The 23,133-nt window shown below is 39.3% G+C and overlaps 3 protein-coding genes across 3 annotated transcripts; 1 reads left to right on the top strand and 2 right to left on the bottom strand.

Moving 5' to 3' along the window:
* Positions 1–1,986: 1,986 nt before the first annotated feature.
* Positions 1,987–13,849, bottom strand: LOC114463823 (MAP kinase-activated protein kinase 2-like). The gene is made up of 11 exons (XM_028447638.1): positions 13,613–13,849; positions 13,189–13,507; positions 11,567–11,706; positions 4,998–5,062; positions 4,848–4,927; positions 4,638–4,764; positions 4,414–4,489; positions 4,187–4,311; positions 3,817–3,902; positions 3,657–3,737; positions 1,987–2,212 (listed from the first exon to the last, which is right to left on the bottom strand). The coding sequence occupies exons 2-11, from the start codon at positions 13,396–13,398 to the stop codon at positions 2,039–2,041; spliced, it is 1,164 nt and encodes a 387-aa protein (XP_028303439.1). The 5' UTR covers positions 13,399–13,507; positions 13,613–13,849; the 3' UTR covers positions 1,987–2,038.
* LOC114463824 (uncharacterized) lies at positions 6,779–8,609 on the top strand. Its single transcript, XM_028447640.1, has 2 exons — positions 6,779–7,169; positions 8,146–8,609. The coding sequence occupies exons 1-2, from the start codon at positions 6,924–6,926 to the stop codon at positions 8,512–8,514; spliced, it is 615 nt and encodes a 204-aa protein (XP_028303441.1). The 5' UTR covers positions 6,779–6,923; the 3' UTR covers positions 8,515–8,609.
* Positions 13,850–14,661: 812 nt separating the features above from the next.
* uroc1 (urocanate hydratase 1) lies at positions 14,662–22,456 on the bottom strand. Its single transcript, XM_028446805.1, has 19 exons — positions 22,246–22,456; positions 21,581–21,711; positions 20,252–20,345; positions 20,121–20,180; positions 19,898–20,026; positions 19,757–19,818; positions 19,609–19,675; positions 19,369–19,512; positions 19,183–19,271; positions 19,033–19,095; positions 18,759–18,938; positions 18,049–18,146; positions 17,839–17,911; positions 17,279–17,468; positions 17,088–17,186; positions 16,898–16,997; positions 15,234–15,315; positions 15,047–15,146; positions 14,662–14,943 (listed from the first exon to the last, which is right to left on the bottom strand). Exons 1-19 carry the CDS (start codon positions 22,369–22,371, stop codon positions 14,803–14,805), a joined length of 2,028 nt encoding a protein of 675 aa, XP_028302606.1. The 5' UTR covers positions 22,372–22,456; the 3' UTR covers positions 14,662–14,802.
* Between the last annotated feature and the right edge of the window lie 677 nt (positions 22,457–23,133).

Raw genomic sequence — 23,133 nt, 5'->3', positions numbered from 1 at the left:
AAATGTTTAATTCTGTTAATCATGAATGTGCGCCTCAAATTAAAAAATATTTGGATGAAGGATTTTAGAGATACACTAACTCTAAAAGTGAAAGTTTGACCTCATGTTGCAGGAAAGGTCATATAATCACCCCAACCAATAGGATTTATATTCTTGTGGTCATTAATGTTGTCAGTAAATTTGAGAAGAATTGGATAAAAGCTAGTCAAGATAAATTAATTCTAATTTAAACGTTTGGCCTGATGGTGGGGCTAGAGAACAGGTCACGGTTTCCTTATCGAGGGCTTATTAATGTATTCAACAAATAAACAAAGTGCAATTTTCTGAAAATCATTTTCTAGAGGCAAATATCTCTGGGGTCAGATTGACCCCAAGGATCAAATGTGTGACTCATGGTTAGAGGGTTTGCCGGTTCTCTTTATATATTATGATTTGGAGTTCCTGAGTGGAGCTTTTCAGCCTCTTCCCTGTTTGAGCAGCTTGATCTTATGTTTTCTGTTGATAACCCTGATGAGGACAGCCGCCGAGTCGGTCAGCTGTTTCATTCTCCGTAGCCACATTCTGGCATAGGACCAGAATGTGGTCCTATGCCTATGTGGTCCATATACAGTAAAAGGGTTTTACTGTATATGGAGTCCAGTGATGATAACTTCCAGCTGTACTGTTCCAGCTCAGACAGACAGTCCCAATGAGACACACAATGTATCATTATCAACAGCACAAAAAAAACACGAACAGTGCTTTAGATATTAACGGAGGATTAGACGCGGAATGGTTTTAAATAAGCGCCACACAATCAGACAGCTTACTAACACAAACTACCACACTGGTTATACTGGCCTTTATTTGTTAGACCAATGGTTCTGAAACTTTTTTGGCTCAAGTACCCCGTTTTGTCCGACTACTACATTTTACTTAGAATACTGTGAAAAAACTACTATAGCGCATAATGATGGAATGAATGAGTGATAACATACATTTTAAAGAATTTCATTTTGTAAACAAGTGGAAAGAAACATTGTTTTAGTGCCTCCTTAATAGATTTATTTCTAGAGTTTATCATTTCCTGTCGTCTTATGTGGGACAAAGACTGACCTTTGTAAATTCACTTCATGTCCTAATCTTGATCATTTATATCATCATTTTGTCTGTTTTTTGTTTCATTTTGTGTATTTTGTTGTTGTTTGTCTGTTCTTTTATTATTCAGTACGTTTTCCTTTTGTGTGTTGGTATTATTTAAATTATTCCATTTCAGTGTGTGTTTTTGGTGTTGATTGGTTGTTTCTTATGTTGTTTTGTATGTTTCTCTGTTATTTGTGTGTATTTTGTAGTGATCTTGTGTATTTTTCTCTCATTTAGTGTGTCTTTGTTTGTCGTTTTGTGTGTTGCTGGTAATAGTAGGTGTTCTTTTCTCTTAGTGCATGTGTTTTTATGTCATTGTGTTGTCTCTTCTTTTTACTATTCAGTATATTTTTCTTTTCTTTTTTTATGTTTTGTGAGTTGCTGGTAATATTTAGTATGATTATAATTTTTAAGTAAAAATAAACATTGTAAAACAACATATTTTTCATGCTTTCATTTGTTAATTTTCTTCTCTCTCAAGTACCCCCTGTATTGCCGTCGTGTACCACCATTTGAGAAACACTGTGTTACAGAACGCAAAACCTCTCAATGAGGTTTCATTGATTTATAAATCATCGGCCTCTGATATTTCCCTACATACTAAACAATACGAACAATAAAGACATTGCCACATAAGTTCAGTCTGTGATTTTAATTGATTTAACCACAACCATATAATTAATAAAAGTAAGGCCATGTCAATAAAAATTTGAACTTTCAGTGTCAAAGTGAAAGACAATTTCAAGACATAAATAAAGAACTACTTTAATCCAAACTTGCTACTGTAATAACAGGAAAAAAATGAACAACACTCACAGACAATTGGCGCTTTGTAAAAAAAAAAACAAACAAAAAAACCCCACAATCTCATACTCCAGTCTTAAACCTGTTTACTTCACTGGTTTTAATGGGACCATCATGCTGCACTTTTCCACTTCTCTGCTCTGTCAGTCTCCTCTCCATCTGCTCCACCCTGCAGAGGTCTCTTACGCCTCTTGTTGAGCAGAGGGTTGTTGGACGTGTCCAAGTCTTTGATCTTCACCTGCTCATAGTCCACACGCATGGTGGCCAAGGCACTGGTCATCTCCTCCTGTTGGGAAACACAGTCTGAACTCACGCTGTACTGCCACCATATGGTCACATGATGAATATTAGTCACTGGATACATCTGGTGAAGCTATGTGAAATGCACGTGTCAAGGAAAATGTAAACACATGAGACTCAACTCTTTAAATAACTTTACAGGTCGTAAGGGAAATAAAGCGTTTTTCTGTCTCAGTGGGAAGAAAATAACTGATTCAGCCTGTTAGATGAAATGTGTCCTTGCGAGCTATAGTAATTTTGTCTGTGCACATAGTAGAATTCTAAATGTATTTCTTAGTTTTTTTGATAATTTTAAGGTAAATAATTTTCTTTGATTCAGCTTTGGTGGAGAAAGCGGGCAGACAGTAGTCTGTCACGCAAGGGTGTTCAGCTGATGAGGAACCTACGGATGACCTTTGAGATGACAAGTGCCACACCATAAAGGCCTGTCCGTTTATCGGGGCCACTCCAGATGTAGGTTGCCTGCTGTTTTTTCACCATCGTCTTGCCAACTCACAAAGCCCTGCCAAAGTGATGGTATAGCGGGAGAGCTCTCGAGATAGCAGGGTGGCAGCTCCAGGGCGAAGGAGTGTCTGGACGTTCAATGTGGTTTCGTACATTGTGATTTCTCCTGGGTGGGCTGTTAGCCCTCCGCAGGATAGTCGGATGGTGGGGCCGTCACCTTCCAGTGTACCGACACGCTGTGGGTCTTTGTTTGTCTTGAACCTCCCCAGAAGACCAGCACGTCAAGGGTTACCCTACCAGGAGCAACATCCTACAGCCAGTTAAGAGACGCCCTGGGCATACAGTGAAGAGGCAGAGAAGCTTGGCCTTCATGTGACCTGGACAAGGACCAAGTTTATGCATGTCCGCGATGGACCAGATCATGGCCCTTGAACAAGACTCTGGCTGCAAGAATAGATGGTTTTGATAGTAGGGCTCTCAGAACCATCAAAAACATCAGGTGGCCCCAGCGGGTCTCCGACGAAGTGCTAAAAGCCCACAAGTGTCAGCCTAGATCATCTTGCTTGGCTGCGCAGCAATGTTCCCGCTGGTTTGGCCATGTCCTCCACCGAAAGCCATTCTTCAGTTTGACCCAAGGGCAGCAGATTGGAGACGGCCATGAGGCAATCTGCACGATGGGGTGACATCATCGCAGGCGACCCAACACGGAGTGCCGTGGAGGATGCAGATCTGCTGGCACGGGACCGCGAGCTTTGTAAGAAACTGGTTCACCTGGTTCCCTGACTCAACACAAGGGAACGGGAGCCCGCTCTCACCGCAGGAGCCTTGGTTATTTAGTTAGTTAGTTAGATTCAACGTTCATCTTCACCTGCATGAATTTTAAATGTTTTGGAAACCTGACGGTCATTGAAGGAAACCATCTGAAAGCTCAAACAGCTACAAACAACTATGTTTGAATGATCACTAAGAAGCCCCAGCAAACCTACCTTCACGTCGTCCCACAGCTCTTTGTCTTCAGTCAAAACCCGAGAGGTGTGCAGAGGTGTTGGCGGGACCACCATCGACTGCTGCGCTTTGAATGAATAAATACAGATGACAACCACACGTAGGTCCAAACACAGGAAGCTTCAGAGGAAGCTGACTTACACTAATCCAAGGATGGTTCTTGAACTGCTCGATACTCATCCTCTCATTTGGGTCGGTCTTCAGTAGCTGAACAATGAGCTGCTTGGCTGTGGGAGGAATGGAGTTGATGAGCATGACGTAAAATGAGAATGTTGAGCAAAAATAGATTTCAACAAAATTAATGGAGAAAGATTTTCAATGTACTTTGTTGGGCTCTTTAAAAACAATACTTTACAATCTAACAACAGGAAATATGGGCCTAAAGATCAAATAGTTGGTGCAACTTGTAATGAGGCTAAAGACTTGTGTGCAGTTTCAAATGACGCATAACAGAGAGGTTGTTGATCATGACAAGCTGAATCTAATCAAATCTTTTGTAGCGTGATCTGACCTTCCTCGGACACATCGGCCCACTCAGGGTTGGGAAACTCATACTGGCCCAGTCTGATCCTCTGCTTCATTCCTGGAGAAATGGCTTGACCCGTGTTGGAATAGAAAGGAGGAAAACCACAAAGCCTGAGGAGAAACCAATACTTAGGGTTTCCCTCAAACATCCTGCTCATTGTTTTTGCCCTCGTTACAATTTCTTCAATGCACAAACACACAAACGATACTCACAGAATGTACATTATGACCCCCAATGACCACATGTCACATGATTTATCATATTTCTCTGGCCCAAGCACTTCTGGAGCTAAATGGACAAATGGACACAGAGAGAAACCGACATGTTGATGCTTGAAAACACAATGTCAGTGGCATGTAGACACACGCTGGTATCACACTAGTAAACAGTAGCACTTTTAATAACATCTAAAACAGGACAATGGTGCTTCTCTTACCAACATAGTAGGGGGTGTAACAAGGAGTTTCCAGTGACTTGTGAAGTTTGGTCTCTTTGGCAAAGCCAAAGTCAGTGAGCTTTAGTGTTGCATTGCTCTCTTTGATAGTATAGAGCAAGTTCTCTGGCTGGAGAACAAAATGAGAAAAGTAAAAGTTTATTCAAACTCTTTGTGGCCTAAAAACATCATTTTCAGCTGCATGAGTCAAACCTTCACGTCTCTGTGAGCAATGTCCATGCGGTGCAAGTAGTCTATGGCTGTTCCGATGTTATGCATAATCTCAGACACCTCTGGGGATGTTACAAACACAGACACAGTGAGCACAGAATCCATGAATGGCATATATGAACTCAGTCTCACCTCTCTCTGTGAAGGCCTGGTCCCCTCTGGCCTGAATGCGGCTGAACAGCTCCCCTCCCTCCATACTGTCAGGGTAAATAGGGGGTCAGACAGAGGCAACAACCTACCATTGTGTTTGTGTGCACACCCTTTGACATATGAACCCATTTACCAAATGCACAAACATATACGGCCCCATTTACATATCAACGTTTTGCTTCTTTTTCAATTTTTGTTTACAAAAACTGCCACATTCACACTCCAACATTTTCTAAATGTTCTCCATTAACATGAGACATCGACAAACACCAAAAACAATGTAGCATACATGCCAGGCCAATAGGTGGCAGTGTGATTTTGCAAAGAACTAAAATGAGCGCATGCTCACTAACACCTTCCAAAGAAGCAAAGGGAACAACAATATACTGTGTTGGGTTGAATGAAGAGTGGAATGGGTATCAAAAATGATTTACAGATGGGGCAAAACACCAGGAGAGTGGAAGGATGCTTTGAAGATTTACATTCCAGAATTACGGGCTAAGCGATATGAACCAAAACTATTTTTGCTCAAAATGACGATATAGGGTATAAAATTCGATATTTCAAATGAACTCAGACCAGAAAAAACATTCTGGGTTAAATTTGCTAATGCAAAATGCCACACAGGCACATTTATTAACAAACAGCTGCACAATATGTGCAACTTTTGGCTTTTTCTTCTCTAAGGGACAGCACGTGCGAGTGAGTTCTGTAGTGTGGCTTGTTTAGGGGATGGTCTGGGTTAGGACGCACTCAGAAATCCATCTAACCGTGCTTTTCATGCTGTTCTGAAAAGTAACAAAAGCAGAGAATCCTAAAATGAGTATTTTAATACAAAAAGAGCTATAGAATATATATATCGATATAGGCGATATTGTAATGTTCTATATCGCCAAAATAGAAACTTCAATATATCTTGAATCTCTATATATTGAGTGAAATGTATCATTGTCCACACAGGATTCGTACGGAAGGCGGTGAAGTGGGATTTTTATGGGTACCAGCTCATGTGGGGGTAGAGGGCAATGTGGGTGCTGATTCTTTTACTAAAATGGCATTGATGAATAACAACACTTTAATAAATGATAGTAAAAAGAGCTCATTATGTTATACAAGCTATAGTGGGGAATGGAAAACCTGTTTTTAACTGTAGTAGGAAAGAATGAATTGTCATCAGTCAGATTGGGACACACTGGACTGAGAAGTGGGTCAAAAAAGCAGGTAAACTGATCTTTAAGACTATTTATGGAACTACATAATATATATTGTATATACACATGCATATGACGGTGTGTGCTGTATAAATATTGTAAATCAATGCAGTTATTGATGACAAATTACCGAAAATCCCAGTTAAGTCACTTGGAAACAATGGATTCGAATTGCCCGCCAATAACTGCCGAGGAACTGATTCGTCAACATGAATCACGTGATGGTCAAACATTTTGAATTTCCATTGGCGCAACACTCTCTCTCGCTCTCTCTCGTGATACAATTTTTTCTATTTTATTTTCTATTTGTGTGATGTTTTGTTTTTTGTTTTTCTCTATTTTGCTGCTCTGTATAGAGATTGAACTTATGGTTTTGACTTTACTATTCTATTCTAACTATTGTTATTGATTTCGATTGTTGTATACGACATTCAAGTGCCTTGTTATATGTATATATTCTGTACTTTTGCTCAAAAAAAAAAAAACTCTATATATACAGCTTTGAACAGCAGGTGGCAGCACTACACCTTATTTGCGTCTAGTCTGCTTTAGGGAAAAGAAGAAGAAGAAAAAGAAGCAGCAGCAGCAGAAGAAGAAGAAGAAGAAGAAAACAACACTTCCTCAAACATACGTTAGAGCTTCAGTATGTGATAGTAGTAGTAGCTATAGATATATTATAACAGATTAAACATCCAGGATGACGAGCAGGATGTTTACGTGGACCGAAGAGGAGGACAAACAGCTGTGTGAGGAGATCTGGGGAGGGTCAGCGAGTCCGATACCAAACGGAGTGGAATCATCTGACTTTTTGACCGACACAGACTGTTTGTCCTCCGGCACGAGGAGCTCTACACCCCTCCCTGAGATAGAGAACACACACCAGGACTCTGCTGGTCCCAGTTCCTCTTCACAAGTGTTTAAACCGAGACGGACCATGCTTCAAGTAAGCGTTAATCACCGCCATACTGTAAAACGCTACTGTATGTAAAGTGCTCCGAAATAGAGCTGTGCAATATATCGAGTTTTATATTTTGGCGATATAGAAAATGACAATATCGCCTATATCAGGATATATCTATATTTTATGAACTTTTTTTTAATTTATACAATCACACAGTAGAAATCACATCATATAAGTATTTAATACTAGGGGTGTCCCGATCCGATATTGATATCGGATTTTATTGGACTGCATCATAAATCCCAATATATATATTATATTATATTCATTCAATTGTAGAATACTGTAGATATTATGTTGATGGTTAAAATGTATGTAACCAATTGGTTAATAATAAACAAGTCAGTTTTTCTCATACCTACTGTTGATGACTGTTATTGATCAAGCCTTTTCTAACATTGCACACTACAAAATAAGTAATAAAAGTATATATGTTTCGTGCTGATATCGGATCGCTTTGATATTGATGTCGGCCACTACGCAAGGTAGGAATATCGGTATTGTATCGGAAGTGAAAAAGTTGTATCGGGACATCTCTATTTAATATTATACAGTAAAAACAGTGTACTTATTTACAATGTTTCCAAATTTCTGAGATGTATATTTTATAGCTCATATTATATTACAATACTCATTTTAGGAATCGCTGCTTCGAGATTCTCAGAAGAGCAGGAAAAACAAGCTACACTGCAGAACTCACTCACATGTGCTGTCCCTTATGCAGCAAATTTAACCCAGAATTCTCTTTCTGGTAAGACCTTATTGAGTTAAAATAAAATATTGAGATTAATATCGTATATCGCCATTTTGAGGAACAAATATCTAGATATGAGTTTTGGTCAATATCGCCCAGCCCTACGTTAAAAATGGTTGTACTTACTCTTATTAAGTGTGGTTCACTTTAATCAAAATGCATAACAGGGGCAATTATAACAAATATGTTGTTCCACTTTTTTAGGCAAAGCTCCAAAGCCACAGAGGGAACAGGCTGAAGCGTAAGCTGCATGTGGACGTGGACCCAGTGATGGAGAACCTGAAGCTACAACGTCGCTTGGTAAACATTTATGAAGAGTCAGTGAAGCAAAATGCAGAGGAACTGGACAGAATGACGGACAATATAGCTGCACTGACGAGCTCTATAAAAGAAGAATTCTCCATGTTGAGTAACATCATCATGTCTCAACACCACCCCCACACCCACACGGATGTCTATCAATTTCCACAGTTTGCAGGACCACCAGCATCGTATCATTACACAGCACCAGCGCATCACAGAAGAACCCCTCAGGATGAGGAGTCGCTACAGGAGGACATGCTGCGTCTGTAGAAGGGCAACAAACATTTTTTTTTTTTTGGTTCTATGCATGCCCAGTATTTTGCACAAAACAGACTTTTGCACATTTTGAAAATCTTATTCTTTTTAATAAAAATGTATGTGGCTTGATATCTGTGTGTTTTGTTGTGCAACACTGATTCTCCAGTATCCATTCACATACACTCACCATTGTTTAGCTTTAGTGCATTAGTGAGTTTTCTAGGTTTTATAGTAGAGGTGTCCCGATCCAATATTGATATCAGTCCGATATCAGCCAGAAGATGAATATTGGATTTTATCGGACTGCATCTAAAATCTCCGATATATTATATTTATTCAATTATAGAATACTGTAATTATTATGTTGAAGGTTAAAATTCATGTAACCAATTGGTTAATAATAAATAGGTCAGTTTTTCTCATACCTACTGTTGCTGACTATTGTTCTCTGAGTAACATCACTTGATCAAGACTTTTCTGACATTCCACACTACAAAATAAGTATAAAAGTATGTATGATTCGTGCTGATATTGGATTGATATCAGCCAATATTCAAGGCAGCAATATCGATATCGTATCGGAAGTGAAAAAGTTGTATTGGGAAACCCTATTTTATATCATGTCGACATGAATCTCTTTCTGAGTACCATAAAACATCAGCCAATGACTGGTCATTATTTTATTGACTTAAAAAAATGTCACAAGGCATTTAACAAAGGACAAAGTGTTTATTTTTCAATCATGAGTGCTCCCAAACCACCTGATCACAACGTCCATGAAGGAATTGTTTCCCTTCCTGTATATGTAGTTGGTTGAGTTATCAGATGATATCAGTGTGTGTTCCATCAATGGCCCCCAAACACTGAGGCATGCCATGAGCATTTTCAAACGCAGTGACGAGCTCCTGTGCCTGGTGTTCTGTAAAGGCTGTATCTATGGATACGCTAAACGTATGCACACTCTATGCATACGCAGCGCCCCTCATTGGCCAGTTTAGGTGACGTGATAGGTGCACCACGTGACACGAAGTTTCGTCAGTTGTATTTTAGCTCATATTTATTTTTAGCTATCCCGCTAACCCTTTCATTTTAACTCTAACCCTAACCCAGGAAATACCCTAAAATGTTTATTTTTGTCGGATATGTATTTTTAAAGGTGGAATTTGCCGTGTTAAATATGTTAAAATGAAAAAAATGTATGTCAAAAGTGGGATTCAGAACCACGTTAGCAGAAGGAAGAATCCTTGAGTGCAGCACCTTAGACGGTGAAAACACAGGCACATGCTTATGTAGAAAAGGTCCGGAAACGTACCCATATTCCCGGGGGCTATTGATACGTTTAGCGTATCTCCAGACACTCTCTTCTGTAAACGGCCATGAGGATGTCTTTGGACATATAAAAGTTTCCCCTCCATTCACTTTAATTGAGGAAATGATCCTACCACTTGCTTGTCCAATATTGCCCTCGTGCTGCTCTTCGACAACGTATGTGTCGAGTCAGAATCTGGTGCTGGTATGAAATACGTCTCCACTGATCCAAGTGATGGTGAAGTTAATCAACACTTTGTTGGAGAAGTACAGTTAAATTCCAAAGAGTGAGGCTCAGGCACATGAACGGTACACTGGTGTTGGCCATCTTTGTTTTGGACTTCCTATCCACTCGTGTTATAAACCTACTCGCACACACACTTTCACTACAGCCGCAGTGCGCATGCCCGTGACAGAAAGTGATGGTTCCCTGTTTACGAAAGCTTGGTTCTTTTGGTCAAAAAGAGACGCGGAGAGGGAAGGGTTTCTAAAAACTTCTACTCTGGTGCTTGTTTACAAAATGTTCAGTTTTCAGGCACACTCCTCCTTTTCCTCTGCTCATGAGCTTTGCTTGTTGATCTGTTTATAACGTAAGCTTAAAGTCCCTGTGTCACCACTTTTGGCTTCACATGTTTCATCACCATCTTACTCTAAGAAAGAAATCATGCAAATATCTGGTAACAAAAGGGCTAAACAATGTCCGCTTTGTCAGTAATCGTTAAGTCACCATCCATATTCATTAGGTGTGTCCCGATCCGATATTGATATCGAATATTGGTCCGATATCAGCCAGAAAATGAATATCGGATTTTATCGGACTGCTGCTCAAATCTTAAAAGCGCTCCGATAAGTTTTTGTTGTTTTTGTCCCCTCCCTCAGATGTTCCCAACATATACTAACAGCGAAAAAATAACTAAAGTGAACTTGAATTGTTGACTATTGTTCTCTGTTTGAGTAACATCACTTGATCAAGACTTTTCTAACATTCCACACTACAAAATAAGTAATAAAAATATGTATGATTCGTGCTGATATAGTATCGGACTGTTATCGGAATCTGCCAATACTCAAGGCTGCAAAATCGGTATCGTACCGGAAGTGAAAAAGTTGTATCAAGACATCCCTAATATTTATATGTGGTTTTTGTATTTCTGAAATCTGTACATTATGTTGTTGATGTCAAAGCAGGAGTTCGGCTGTATATACTGTATATGATGACATGTATGGAAACAAGCAACATGGCCAAAGCACAGACACTGTTTCAGAAACATTCCTCTTAAACACTTAGCTTAGCCTACAATATTAGGAAACAGCATTGTGGCTGCCAGCGTCAAGGTTTCCACTAACACCATAAAGTCACAAGATTAGTCCTACGATTTTTAAAGTCATCAGAGAAAAAAAGATAGCGTCAAAATAAAAATTTAGATTTACAATATATATACAGTATATATATATCGCAATTGTTTTAAATATCAATATTAAAAAAATCAATATTTCTGCACATGTCGTCACATGTTGAAAGCACGCTTTCATGTGCAGTTGAAATAAATGTCAGAGCAACTGACTGACATGTATGAAACACATGATTTAACTTTGTTTTTGCATTAGGAAAAAAACAAAATTCTAAATTGCCATGATTGTTACTATGAAAACCATGGATTTATACTGACTGGCTCTAAAAGCAGAGTAAAGACCCTCTGTAGCCCCCGTAGGGTTAAATGAGGTTGATTAATAATACAGTGCAAGTGATGCTCACCACTCCATCACAATGAGGAGACATTTGTTCCCCTGGTGCAGGTTCTCATACAGGCTGAGTATGCGTACGATGTGCGGACCCCCAGACACTCTCCAGTGCAGCTCAGCCTCCCGTCTGGCCTTTGGAGTGTCACGCAGAATCTGAAAGACCAAGTGGTAATACTTGTGTTCAAATTGTGTACAGTATTCCCTTTGATCAAAATGTTTACCTTTACATTTTAACAAAATAAACAGAATTGATCAGAGAGGTGAGTTTGAAACTGCAGTGTTAGGGGTAGGAGATGATGGCTCAAGTATGGCTGTGTAGGTGCCACGGCTTCATTACTGCCAAAATGACCATGTACTACTGTACTGCTTAATGGATCCAGCACTCAGCGCTGTCCATAACTCTCTCTCTCAGTTACTGCAGTGCTAACCTCAAAGGATTTCATGTTGAAAACACACTCAGGGGTTTGTAGAGCCTATTATTTATTCATATATTCACATTATTGTTGAGTAGGTTTTCTTTGATTCATTCAAATGTGCACAGTTCATAATGTTTAGTTTCCAAAAACCTTAAACTTTATCCACACAAAAATCATCACAAGAGCAAGACAGTATAAGATATAATGTCATCCACCATCTGCGTCATGACAAGCCTCAACATTACTGGTAAATTTAATTATTTATTAAGATAATAAATGAAAAGGTATCAAATCAGTAATAAACATGAAATGCTTCTCATACTGTAAAAAAACATTTAAATTATTTTATTATCATTTTGTTTAATGCTGAGTTGTGTTTGTATCTGGTTATACATAATAATAGATCTGATATATATATATATATATATATATCAGATCTATTATTTAACCAGGAAAGTATTTTCCACTGCAGGAAACATTGTAACTGAACTGAAACCTGTAGGCATGTTGACCAGGTTGTGTTTTTCAGTAAAATCTAAAATGTATTTTTATTTATTGTTCAAGGCATATACTGTACCTCAGTTATGTTGCACTAAAGTCAAAGTTGATTTAAAAGTCACAGGCAGAATGTTATTTTTTTATTTTAAGTTGTTGGCACATGGCATGTTAAAGCCAATGTTATAAGTGTAAAATATGCCGATAAAATATATTTCATACATAATGTTCTCATGAAGATGTACACATTTACATATTAGCTGTTTCTTAAGTCATATATTAAAAAATTGCAATAATTGCCTTCTACTTTATATCGTGACCTATGTATCGGGATACGAATCGGTATCGCCAGATGACAGGCAATACACGCCCCTAGCGGTAACCAAGTTGATCAGTAATGCAGTCTAAATTTTTTCAATAATCAAAACTTAAGCATTATTATTTTTAGGTTTTTGGCACATAAATATGGTTGCTGTCCTCCAATTTGTTTTTATTTATTGTTTTGAGTTGGTGAGAGTTTCTAAAGTTGCGTCACAATTTATTTTTAAGGCGTAGACTTAAAAAAAAAAAAAAAAAAAGCCACATTTTTTAAATTAATGAAGCCTCTTGAATGTTACAAAAGTAAATAATCTGACCCTAAAAATGTAGACACTATTTTACACACACGTGTTTATCATTGAGGGTTCATTAATAGGACGTGTGACAGTGACTGAGACGCACACACCTTGAGCGCACATTTCTCTCCTGTCTTCTTGCAGTAACACTCCAGCACTTTGCCATTGATTCCCAGGCCCAACACCTGAGTGGTGACTTTATAATCATCAGTCACTGCGTTCCTCTTGAACTCCAGCTGTGGTCCTGCAGCTGGATGAAGGCCTGAGAGGTCCGGGCTGTGCGCACTGACCGCAGACTCTCCCTCCTGAACGTGGGGCATGGTTTCCCCTCAAACGAGCAGCGATGAAGAGGAAATAATGTCCGGTTTCTGCCTCAGAAACCCCCCGCCATCATCTCAGCGTTCTGCCCACAAACACATCATGAAGGATCTGTTTAGAAAAAAAGAGGAAGGCTGTGACTGTGAGTGACTGAGCTCTGAAAACACACGGATTTGAACACACACCAAAGAACAGATTGACCTGAACACAAACTACCTAGAAAAGCACCACCATCAATCCCTGCTACTGTGTCTGCTTCCCTTCGCCGTTATCTTTCCTGCAGGGCGCACCAACACCAACCTCTCCGACTCCTTTACGTCATCGGGGAAAGGCTCAGGTTCAGCCACTCAACGTTTCTTAAAGGAACAATGGCGCGTAAATACGCAGAGCCAGGAAACCGGTCAAAGCGCGCAGTGACCGTCAGTGTCATCCACCCAAAGAGAAGGAGGAATCACAAAACTGATCGGAACTATCATCCCTGTTAAAGAAAGGGCACGGGAGCGCAATACATCTCATTCCCAGTAATGCTACTGTGGACTGATGTAGATGCAACATCTCGCAGCATTGCAGCCAGGGGTGGAGCAGCGATTTTAAAAGGGTGTTCTATGGGTATAGACAACCATCAACTCTCAATTTAGTTTATTAAATGATGTTACAAAAACCATGATAAAGCTGTTATTAAATCATGATACTCAACATGTGGCTTTTTATGTCTTAATTTGAAAGGAAACCTTAAAAAGGGGAAACGTTTTAACCCCTTTTTTTTTTTTTTTTACCTTTTTCTTTGGCCATTTTGCAACTTCCTTTGTCCCATTTTGGCCTTTTTTCCCCAAAAATTGACATTTTTCAGTTTCAGTTTTGTTTTTTTCAGATTTTAGCTTTTTTTTTTTTTTTTTTTTTGCCAATAAATAACCCTTTTTTCTGACTTCTGTCCATTTTTGCAAGTTCTCCTTGACACTTTTATTCATTTTTTGTCGATTCTTTGACCATTTTTTTGCCACTTTTCATCCAAAAAGCCTACCTTTTGCCCAATAAATAACACTTTTTTGTCCTTTTTTTCTATTGTTTGCCACATCTCTGCCTTTTTCCATTACATACCACATGTTACCTCTTTTTTGTCAATTTTTTTTGCCACTCTTGACTGCTTTTAGCCCATTTTAGTCACTTTTCACTCTTTTATTGCCACATTTTTGCCACTTTTTGACCATTTTTTGCACATGGAGCAGAAATAAAACAAGACAACAAATCTGTTTTTCAAGTTTTCCAAGCAGACATTTATTCCATTATTCCATACAGTATAATTTGTATTAATGATGTATTTTGTTGGTTTTGGTGGTACTGAAGTTTTTTCTCTTTATTTGTCACTATAGCTGCTAATTTTCTATGCTACATGGCTGACATTGGGCCTAGCCCTGCAGTGCACGGTCCAACACATGTTCCTCCTGCACAGGGAAGGGCATAGTGACCCGCAGCTGCCTGTTGTCCTCCATGGTGCGTTGGATGGTTTCGTAGGCATTGGTGTTTCCAGACCAGCAGCGACGAGCCACCTGCCACACAGGGAGATAAGACGTGTTTGTCCGTGTTTGCAGCAGGCCGTGAGAACCAGAGGACTCTAAAATCTATGACGCATATTTCTGTTAGCTAACTCACCCCGTTAGAGACGTCCCAGTTGAGCATCAGACTAGCACGCTTTGCAGCTTCCTCTGAGCCATCGAGCATCAAACCAAATCCTCCATTCATAACTTCCCCCCTGCAGGTCAGAGTTAGTCATTTCCAAAACAGGAAATAGAAGTAACCACGTAGATGCTTCTAGTAAATCACAGACGTCAACACTTACCAGCCGACACCACCTCCATTATGCAGAGCGACCCATGTGGCGCCCCTGAAGGCATCTCCAACAAAGTTCTGGACAGCCATGTCTGCAAGAGACGAAGTCTCTATCAGTATTTAGAATTTTAGTTTGTTTGTTTGTTCTCTTTTTGAAAAATGTAAGCAAAAAGATGCAGCATAAAGTCAAAGTTTGCATTCAGAGAATCACTCAGCACAGATATGTGTAAATTCTATAGGGAACTGATTCACCAAAATCCCAAAAAGGAGCACACTATTGTTGAGCACACATTGTTTGTTTACCCGTTACAGATGATTTACTAAAACTGCCCGTGCTGCAAATGATAAAAGTTGCACAAAGCAGTGGAAACGCCCATTTTACAGAAGGATTTTATACTCATGGGAAAGCAGAATGACTATAAGCTCAAAATGAAATGTTGGAGGTATTAATGGAAGAGGTGAATTAACTTAGTCTTAGCAAGCAAATGTGAATCTATGCAGGAGAAACACCATACAGTATGTGAGGCTGCCTATGAGAAAGTCATTTCTGTGAGGAAAATTAGATCAACAGATGAAGTCAAAGAAATATGGACAAATAGAAAGATGAAGAAAAAAATATTCTAATAATTAAAAGATCTTTAATTACATTGTTTTTCATTCAATTATAACCTATTCTCTCTGTCCCCTCTAGTTCTGCCTACGTCTCCTTCTACAACAATATCTGCAGCCATCTGTGAGTAAAACTGTGAAAGTTAAGAGAAAGTTAGAGTTCATAAATGTAGTTATACTTAGAGCCTGATCATTTTTTATTTTGAATTTATTTCATTGGTGTTATTTTATTTTTTTAACAGAATTGTATATTTTGACAAACCTTTCATTTGTTACAGATGCCTCTGTGGAAAATAAATGAAGTTACAATTGTGCTATATTTGGTCTCTTCCTCTTTAAGTTCATACATGAGATGTTTACTGTATGCAAGGGAACTGTGGCAAGATTTATTACCAACAATAAAAGTGGAAGTTGAAAGTAACTAGTAACTTTTACTTTGAGTACTATTTAATTGTTTTTTACTTGTTTTATTCATGACATACTTGTACTTGTACTTGAGTACAATTGTAATCAAATAACAGTACTTCTATGTGTAGAATATATCAGTACTCTTTATCTCTGCTGAATTCCCAATACTCCCATTATCCCGTGTGTTCTGAGATGCCCGTATCACATATTAATTAAAGGCAAGCATGTTAACTAGATTGCTGGTAATATTTTGCCGATTAGACAAACCCAGTCCTCGGTGCTATGGTTAGTAGATCAACTACAATGCTGCTGTTTTTACACACACAAACCTTTGGGAAATCAGGCTCCAGGATTTCTTCAAGTCCGCACATCATTAATTATCACAGAACCGGATCTGGTGTGATTATGTTTGTCTTTTTTTAATCATGCATTTTACATTTTCACATTTAAATACTATTCTGTATTCTCTATATTTTCATTATAAAACAAGAACTTCTTCAATTCCTAAAGGTTTCATTCATTATTTTATAAAATAAAGACAAATTAAAAATCATAAAACAGATTTATATCTGCTGACACAGAACAGAAGCCACTTTGGATGTGAACTGCTCGTCCTTGTGCATCTTTTCCCCTTTTGACAGTGAACACATGATGTACCTGCACAGAAGGCAGAGCCATCGTACACGTTAGAGGTCTCTCTGAAAGGACTGTCTGTGCCGCTGACGTCATGATGGTCCCTGCTGATGACAACTGGAGCCTGTAAGGTACACAGTGTAAAATGAGAGGTTATTAAAACTGCAATGAAAGCTTCTTATCGCACAGAAATATGATCAGTGTATTTTCTTACTGAAACTCTTCCATCTGCGATTGCATGGTTAATCGCTAAAGCAATTCTGACTCTTCCTTTCTGGTCTGAGTAAAGGATCCTGGCCTGTGAACCCACAACCTTTACAAAGCAGAGAGTTTTGTGAATTGTGATGCAATTTTCCCAAGTGAGAGAAAAAAGTCAAATGTTTCTTTTATTCTTCTGAGCTTTACCATTTGGTGCTTTCCAGCTTCTCGGATCCAGCGGATATTGTCTCTGTATTGCTGTTTGATTTTATCAGACACGTGTGCACTGATCTCCTCCAGGACAGCCGCTGCAATCTCATCAGTTACGGTAAGATCTTTGGGATCTCCAGATGTGCACACCCAGCGAAACGGACCAAAACCCAATGAGAAAATGTCCCTTAAGAAAAAGACATTAGACATTAGTCTTTGGACACTAATGCCAATTAGATTGTCTCTATGATTCCAGCCTATACTAGTGTTTAATTCAGAACTTCGGCCCAGTCACTGGCGCTTCACCTTCATATATTCACTTTGCTGCCTTTTGCTGCTGAAACCATCAACACTTTATGAATTGAGTAACAGCATCAATATTAGGCAACTCTTGTAACTGACGGGTTTCCTGCTAGTTTGGAGTGATTCATAAAGTGCTTTATGAATGCAAACCAAGCCAAATGAAGGTGTTACAATGATAGGCCCTTCTTGTCTGCCCATTTGAACCAGGTCCATCCCAATGTGGGGCCAGCTTAACGTTGCACACTAATCTTTACCCCATTATGTGTTGAACATAAGATGGATAGCGGAATTCTGTCGCTCCTCCTTCAGGTTTTTCTACTTCTGCACCTACACAAAAACAACAGCATAGCTTTTTGTTAGTGTAACTTTGGTAGGAAGGTTGCGTGTGTGTGTGTGTGTGTGTGTGTGTGTGTGTGTGTGTGTGTGTGTGTGTGTGTGGGGTGTGTGTGGGTGTGCATGCTTGCCAGCTCTTTGGGCCTCCAGGAGGAAGGCGTTGCCATAGTCCCAGAAGTACATCCCTGCATCCGACAGCTTGTTGATGGCTGTTATGTGTCTCCTGAGGCTGTCATTGAACGGATAACAAAAGGTTGGAGATAAAACTCTGACTATAGATCAGGGGTGTCAAACTCAAGGCCCGCAGACCCATTTCAGCCCGCAAGAGCTTTCTATTCGGTCCGCGGGAGGATTTTGTTCAAAATAGCACTGGATAGTTCAGTCGCAAATATTTCTGTTCTTATAAATTCACAGATGAAATGATTTAATCTGACATATATGGAAGCCTGCAATATTTCTATGCTCATTATTCAAGGATTTCATCACACATTGTTTGGCATAATTACATTTTTCCTCAAAACTTACAATGTCTCACAAATACTCATGTAGAAATCCCTACAATTATCATTATTATTTTTTAAATGATGCAAATTCAGGTCAAATACTAGACATGATTAATATTACATTATGTCTATGGATGTTATAAGAAGTCCATCTCGTACATTGTTCAAAGTAAAGAGTGACTTAGGGTACATTCATGATCCAATTGCACTTCTTTCCTCAAAGAAGTCAATACTTTTCTGGTTCGGCCCCGATCTAAGATCAAACTGGGCTGTAAATGGCCTCTGACTGGAAGTGACACCCCAGCTATAGATGATCTGCTCTCTTTAAAGTTTAAAACCTTTCTTGGACTATGTCTTTGAAACGCTCAGGATCTGTTGACATGAGCTGGTTGGCCTGGCGGAAGCTGAGCTGTACTGGGTAGTAGCCTCCATTGTACGGGTTATGAAGTGAGGTCTGATCTGAACCCAGATCCACCAGCAGGTCTCCGGTTCTCTCAAACTCCAGCAGGAGTCGTTCCCTGATCAGAACAAGAGGAGTGACATTAACATTTTTCAAAAGCACCTTTTCTACTGACCGGCCTAACATCTGCAGAACAGCTGCTTTTTACTCACCACAGGTCCACAATGTTGCCATGGTAACCCAGACTGAGGGCAGTGTTGGTGCTTTTAGCTTCTCTGTGAGACGTAAAAGGATAATTACTGTGATGTTTCTGTGTGAATTGGAGTTTTTATTTTTTACACCAGCTGTTTTCTCTCTGCTACCTTATGCGTTTAATGCATTGCTCACTACTGCTGGTCACCTCCATCAACCATCCCTGCTCATGTCTCTTCCTCAGTGGAGCCTCATCCACCTTGACACAAATGAAATGCTCAGTCATCACATACATGCACAGGCCAAACCCCCTCTCATTTTTGTTCTATCATCACAAAACATGGACGAGAACAGACCTCTGCAATCACACCAATGCATCCAGCAATAACAGCAGCTTTGGCCTGGGCTCCACTCATACCCCCGAGGCCAGAAGTCACGAACACACGTCCCTTTAAATCACCGGAGCCAAGATATCTCCGACCGGCGTTCAGCACCGTCAGCTACAGGAAACACAAACTGAGCTGGTGGAATGTTCTTCAAATGTATAAAAGGTCGCCAAGAGTATATGTAACAGTGTTCTAGATAACTTCACTAACCATGGTGCCATGCACAATCCCTTGAGGCCCAATATAGCAGTAGCTGCCTGCAGTCATTTGTCCGTACCTTTAAAAAAAAACACAGGAATAACAGAGATTTCTATAAACACATGTATTTTCAATTAGATCAAGTACCATGAAATCTCACATTGATACACCGAGAGCAAACATCTTCTCATACTGCTTTCTGGAGGAGTAATTTGGTATAACCTGAGTTGGACAAAAAATTAAAACAAATTCATTAACAAGTCAAAAGTCCATCAAAAACAGACGTGCGTCGTGGAGTTACCATGCCGTTAGTGATGATGGCACGAGGGGAGGAGGGCAGGCTGGGGAACAAGCCCATTGGATGACCACTGTACATTACCAGGGTTTGCTCCTCTGTCATCTCACTCAGGTAGTGCATCACCAGATGAAACTAGACATTTACATCATCAAAAACAAAAAGAAGACATAAATATCAAAAAGCTCAGGCCGTGTAGAGTTTAAACCAAGTGTCATTCAGCTCGTACCTGGGCCCAGTTACTAAACACCTGTCCATTCCCTCCATAGGTGACAAGTTCTTGGGGAAACTGAATCATGTCAACAATTTAGTTTACACAAGAGAACTTTGAATAGGACTTTCAAAAGCTCTGATTCTCACCTGAGCAACTGCAGGGTCCAAGTTATTCATAATCATGAGCATTATGGAGGCTGCTTGGTGTGTGCGGCATGGGTATTGATCAAGTGGATAAGCCCTGAGAGAGTGCAGACAGAGTATATCATGTCAATCCTAGACACCCAACCAGTCAGTGTCAGAAGTGAAGAAACCTCTTGGATGAGTCGTGAAACGTCTTCAAGCCCTGTTGCCTCAACTAAGATGATTGGAAACAGATTTTTTGAACAGCTTTCTTATTTCTGAAGATTTCAGCTTTAAGTAGAGAACGTATGACAGGAGAGATACTCCATGTTTTATAAAAGGTTCAGAAAAATCCTGAACCTGCAGCAGCATATTAAAGGAATGTAGTGAAAAGTTTAATGTAGAATATGAAAAGTGGAGAGTTATTGTATCATAAGCTGTGAGCTGGTCGATTAAAAAAAATAAATAAAATGCATGAGCAGGATAATGATTAGATCAGTGTTTCTCAAATGGGGGTACATGTACCCCTAGGGGTAGGCAATGGCACTGCAAGGGCTACTTGAGAGAGAGAGAGTGGAAAACATAGCAAATGAAAGCATTAAAAATATGGGGCTTTATAAAGTTAATTTGTAGTTAAAAATGATAATCATACTAAATATTACCAGTAACTCACAAAACAACAGAAACACACAAAATAAGGGAAAATATACTGAATAATAAAAAGAACAAACAACAACAAAATGACACCAAAACTCACACACAAAGAAAGAAAATACTTGCTATTACCAGCAACACACAATATGACAACAGACACACTAAATGAAAGAAAGATCACTACAAAATACACAAAAATAACGGAGAAACATACAAATCGACATAAGAAACAACCAAACGACACCAAAAACCCACACTGAGAAAGAATAATTTAAATAATACCAATATCACACAAAAATGGCAACAAAAACACACAAAATAAGAGAAAAATATACAGAATAATAAAAAAAAGAACGAACAAACAACAACAAAATACACAAAATGAGATTCTTTAAATTGCGTTTGATCAGTCTTTATCATCGTGATGGTCTATAGTTTTATTTCCAAGAAATTCTGAGTAAAATGTTGTGGTTGGACAAAAGGGGGTATACTGGATTTAGAAATAAGAGAAAGTGGGTACTTGAGCCAAAAAAGTTTGAAAACCACTGGATTAGAGGGTTGTTAGTTCAAATCCCAGGACTGACAGAAGAACTGGATGAGGTAGAGAGGTTATTGAGAACTGATAAAAAAGCTAATAATACACTGAATGTGCTGTGCTTGCATATCTATACATCCTGAAAGTGTCATTTGGTTCTTCACCTCATTCGTAACGTGGGACAGAAGCGGTACATGTATATATGTCCATATTGCCGCAGCTCTTGAGCAAATTCTGGAGCAAGTGCTGCATGATGGGAGGGAGGGAAGTAGCGTAAAGCATTTCTCAGAGCCAGCTAAAAAAACACACACACACACACAAAAAAAACATTTCAAAGTTAAATGAAATAAATCTTTACCAACATCAGAACAGCAGGTTTTCATAGCAAGCGAAACATCTCTGCTGCTTACATCATCGCAAATTATTGACTGCAGACTTTGATCTGAGTTTGCACAATCACTCCAGGGCCTTTGATAGGAGTCAACTTTTAGTGTTTGGAAGGAACCAGCGTTGATAATTCAGTCAGGCAGAGTACAGAGGATATGGAGAAACTTGAGTCCAGGTTTTTCCATACTTTCCATACCATTTGTAATGTAGAAAAATCCAATATTACCATTTTGGATGTACAGTAACTTTCATTACTTTCTTTAGGGTTCCATGCAGCTCAAAGGCACATGCATGTCTGAGAAACTGTTGACAAAATGTTAACTATACATGCATGAATTTAAACAAAAGGTATTAGGCCTTTAAGACGTCTAAAGAGCTACAAATGGATATCTGATAAACAAATTTCGAGTGACTGATAGAAACCTTCATCTCATGCACTCACCCGTTCCTCTGCTGCTGTAAGGTTGGGGTTCCGAGTCGGTGCATGTGGCACATTGGGATCTCTTCCTCTGTTCAGCGGCAAAGGGTTTAGAGGTAAACCGCTGCATATCTCCTTTAGATTGGACATTATTTCAGGTGCAAGTTAAAACCAGACACAGGGATCAGTCTGGAAACTGTGAGCAGCTCTGTGTGTGTGTGTGTGTGACTGAATCCCTCTGGGAAACAGATCGGTTTCTGATTAACCTTTGAGGGCGATCACCTAAAGTCTAACACTCCCATTGGCTCTTTGATCATTTTGGCCTTTGAGATGCAACCAATGATGTACCTTGTATGGAGGGCTGGGTATTGATTGAAAAGGCAGTTTTGACTTGGCACGTGCTTTGGGCAAACATGGACACTGACCCTAGTAACAGTCATGTAACTCAGTTATAACACAGCATGTGGCAGGAACAGGTTTATTTCTTCTTTAAAAAAAAAAAAAAACAGAACAATAAATCACAATGAAAACCAAAAATAACCTGATCACTTTGACAATAAGACTAGTTGGGAGTCTAAGATTTGGTTAGTCTTGACGTTACTAAGTTGTTTATTATTGTGCAAAAGTGTCCATGGTATCCAATACATCAGGTAGATCATTGTTGAGTCGTTCGGCGAGTGAAGAGGTAACGGATTACACAGTGATGTGAAAAAGTGTTTGCTCCCTTCCTGAATCTCAAAAAAAAAAACATCATACCAACAGTAAAACATGGTGGTGGCAGTGTGATGGTCTGGGGCTGTTTTGCTGATTCAGGACCTGGAAGACTTCCTGTAATAAATGGAAACATGAATCCTGCCGTCTAATAAAATATCCTGAAGGAGAATGTTCGTGACCTCAAGTTGAAGCGAACTC

The sequence above is a fragment of the Gouania willdenowi genome, chromosome 5 (assembly GCF_900634775.1).
Source record: "Gouania willdenowi chromosome 5, fGouWil2.1, whole genome shotgun sequence".
Taxonomy (NCBI): Eukaryota; Metazoa; Chordata; class Actinopteri; order Blenniiformes; family Gobiesocidae; genus Gouania; species Gouania willdenowi.
Note: the sequence above shows the minus strand (reverse complement) of the source record. Positions and strands in the feature narration are given on the sequence as shown.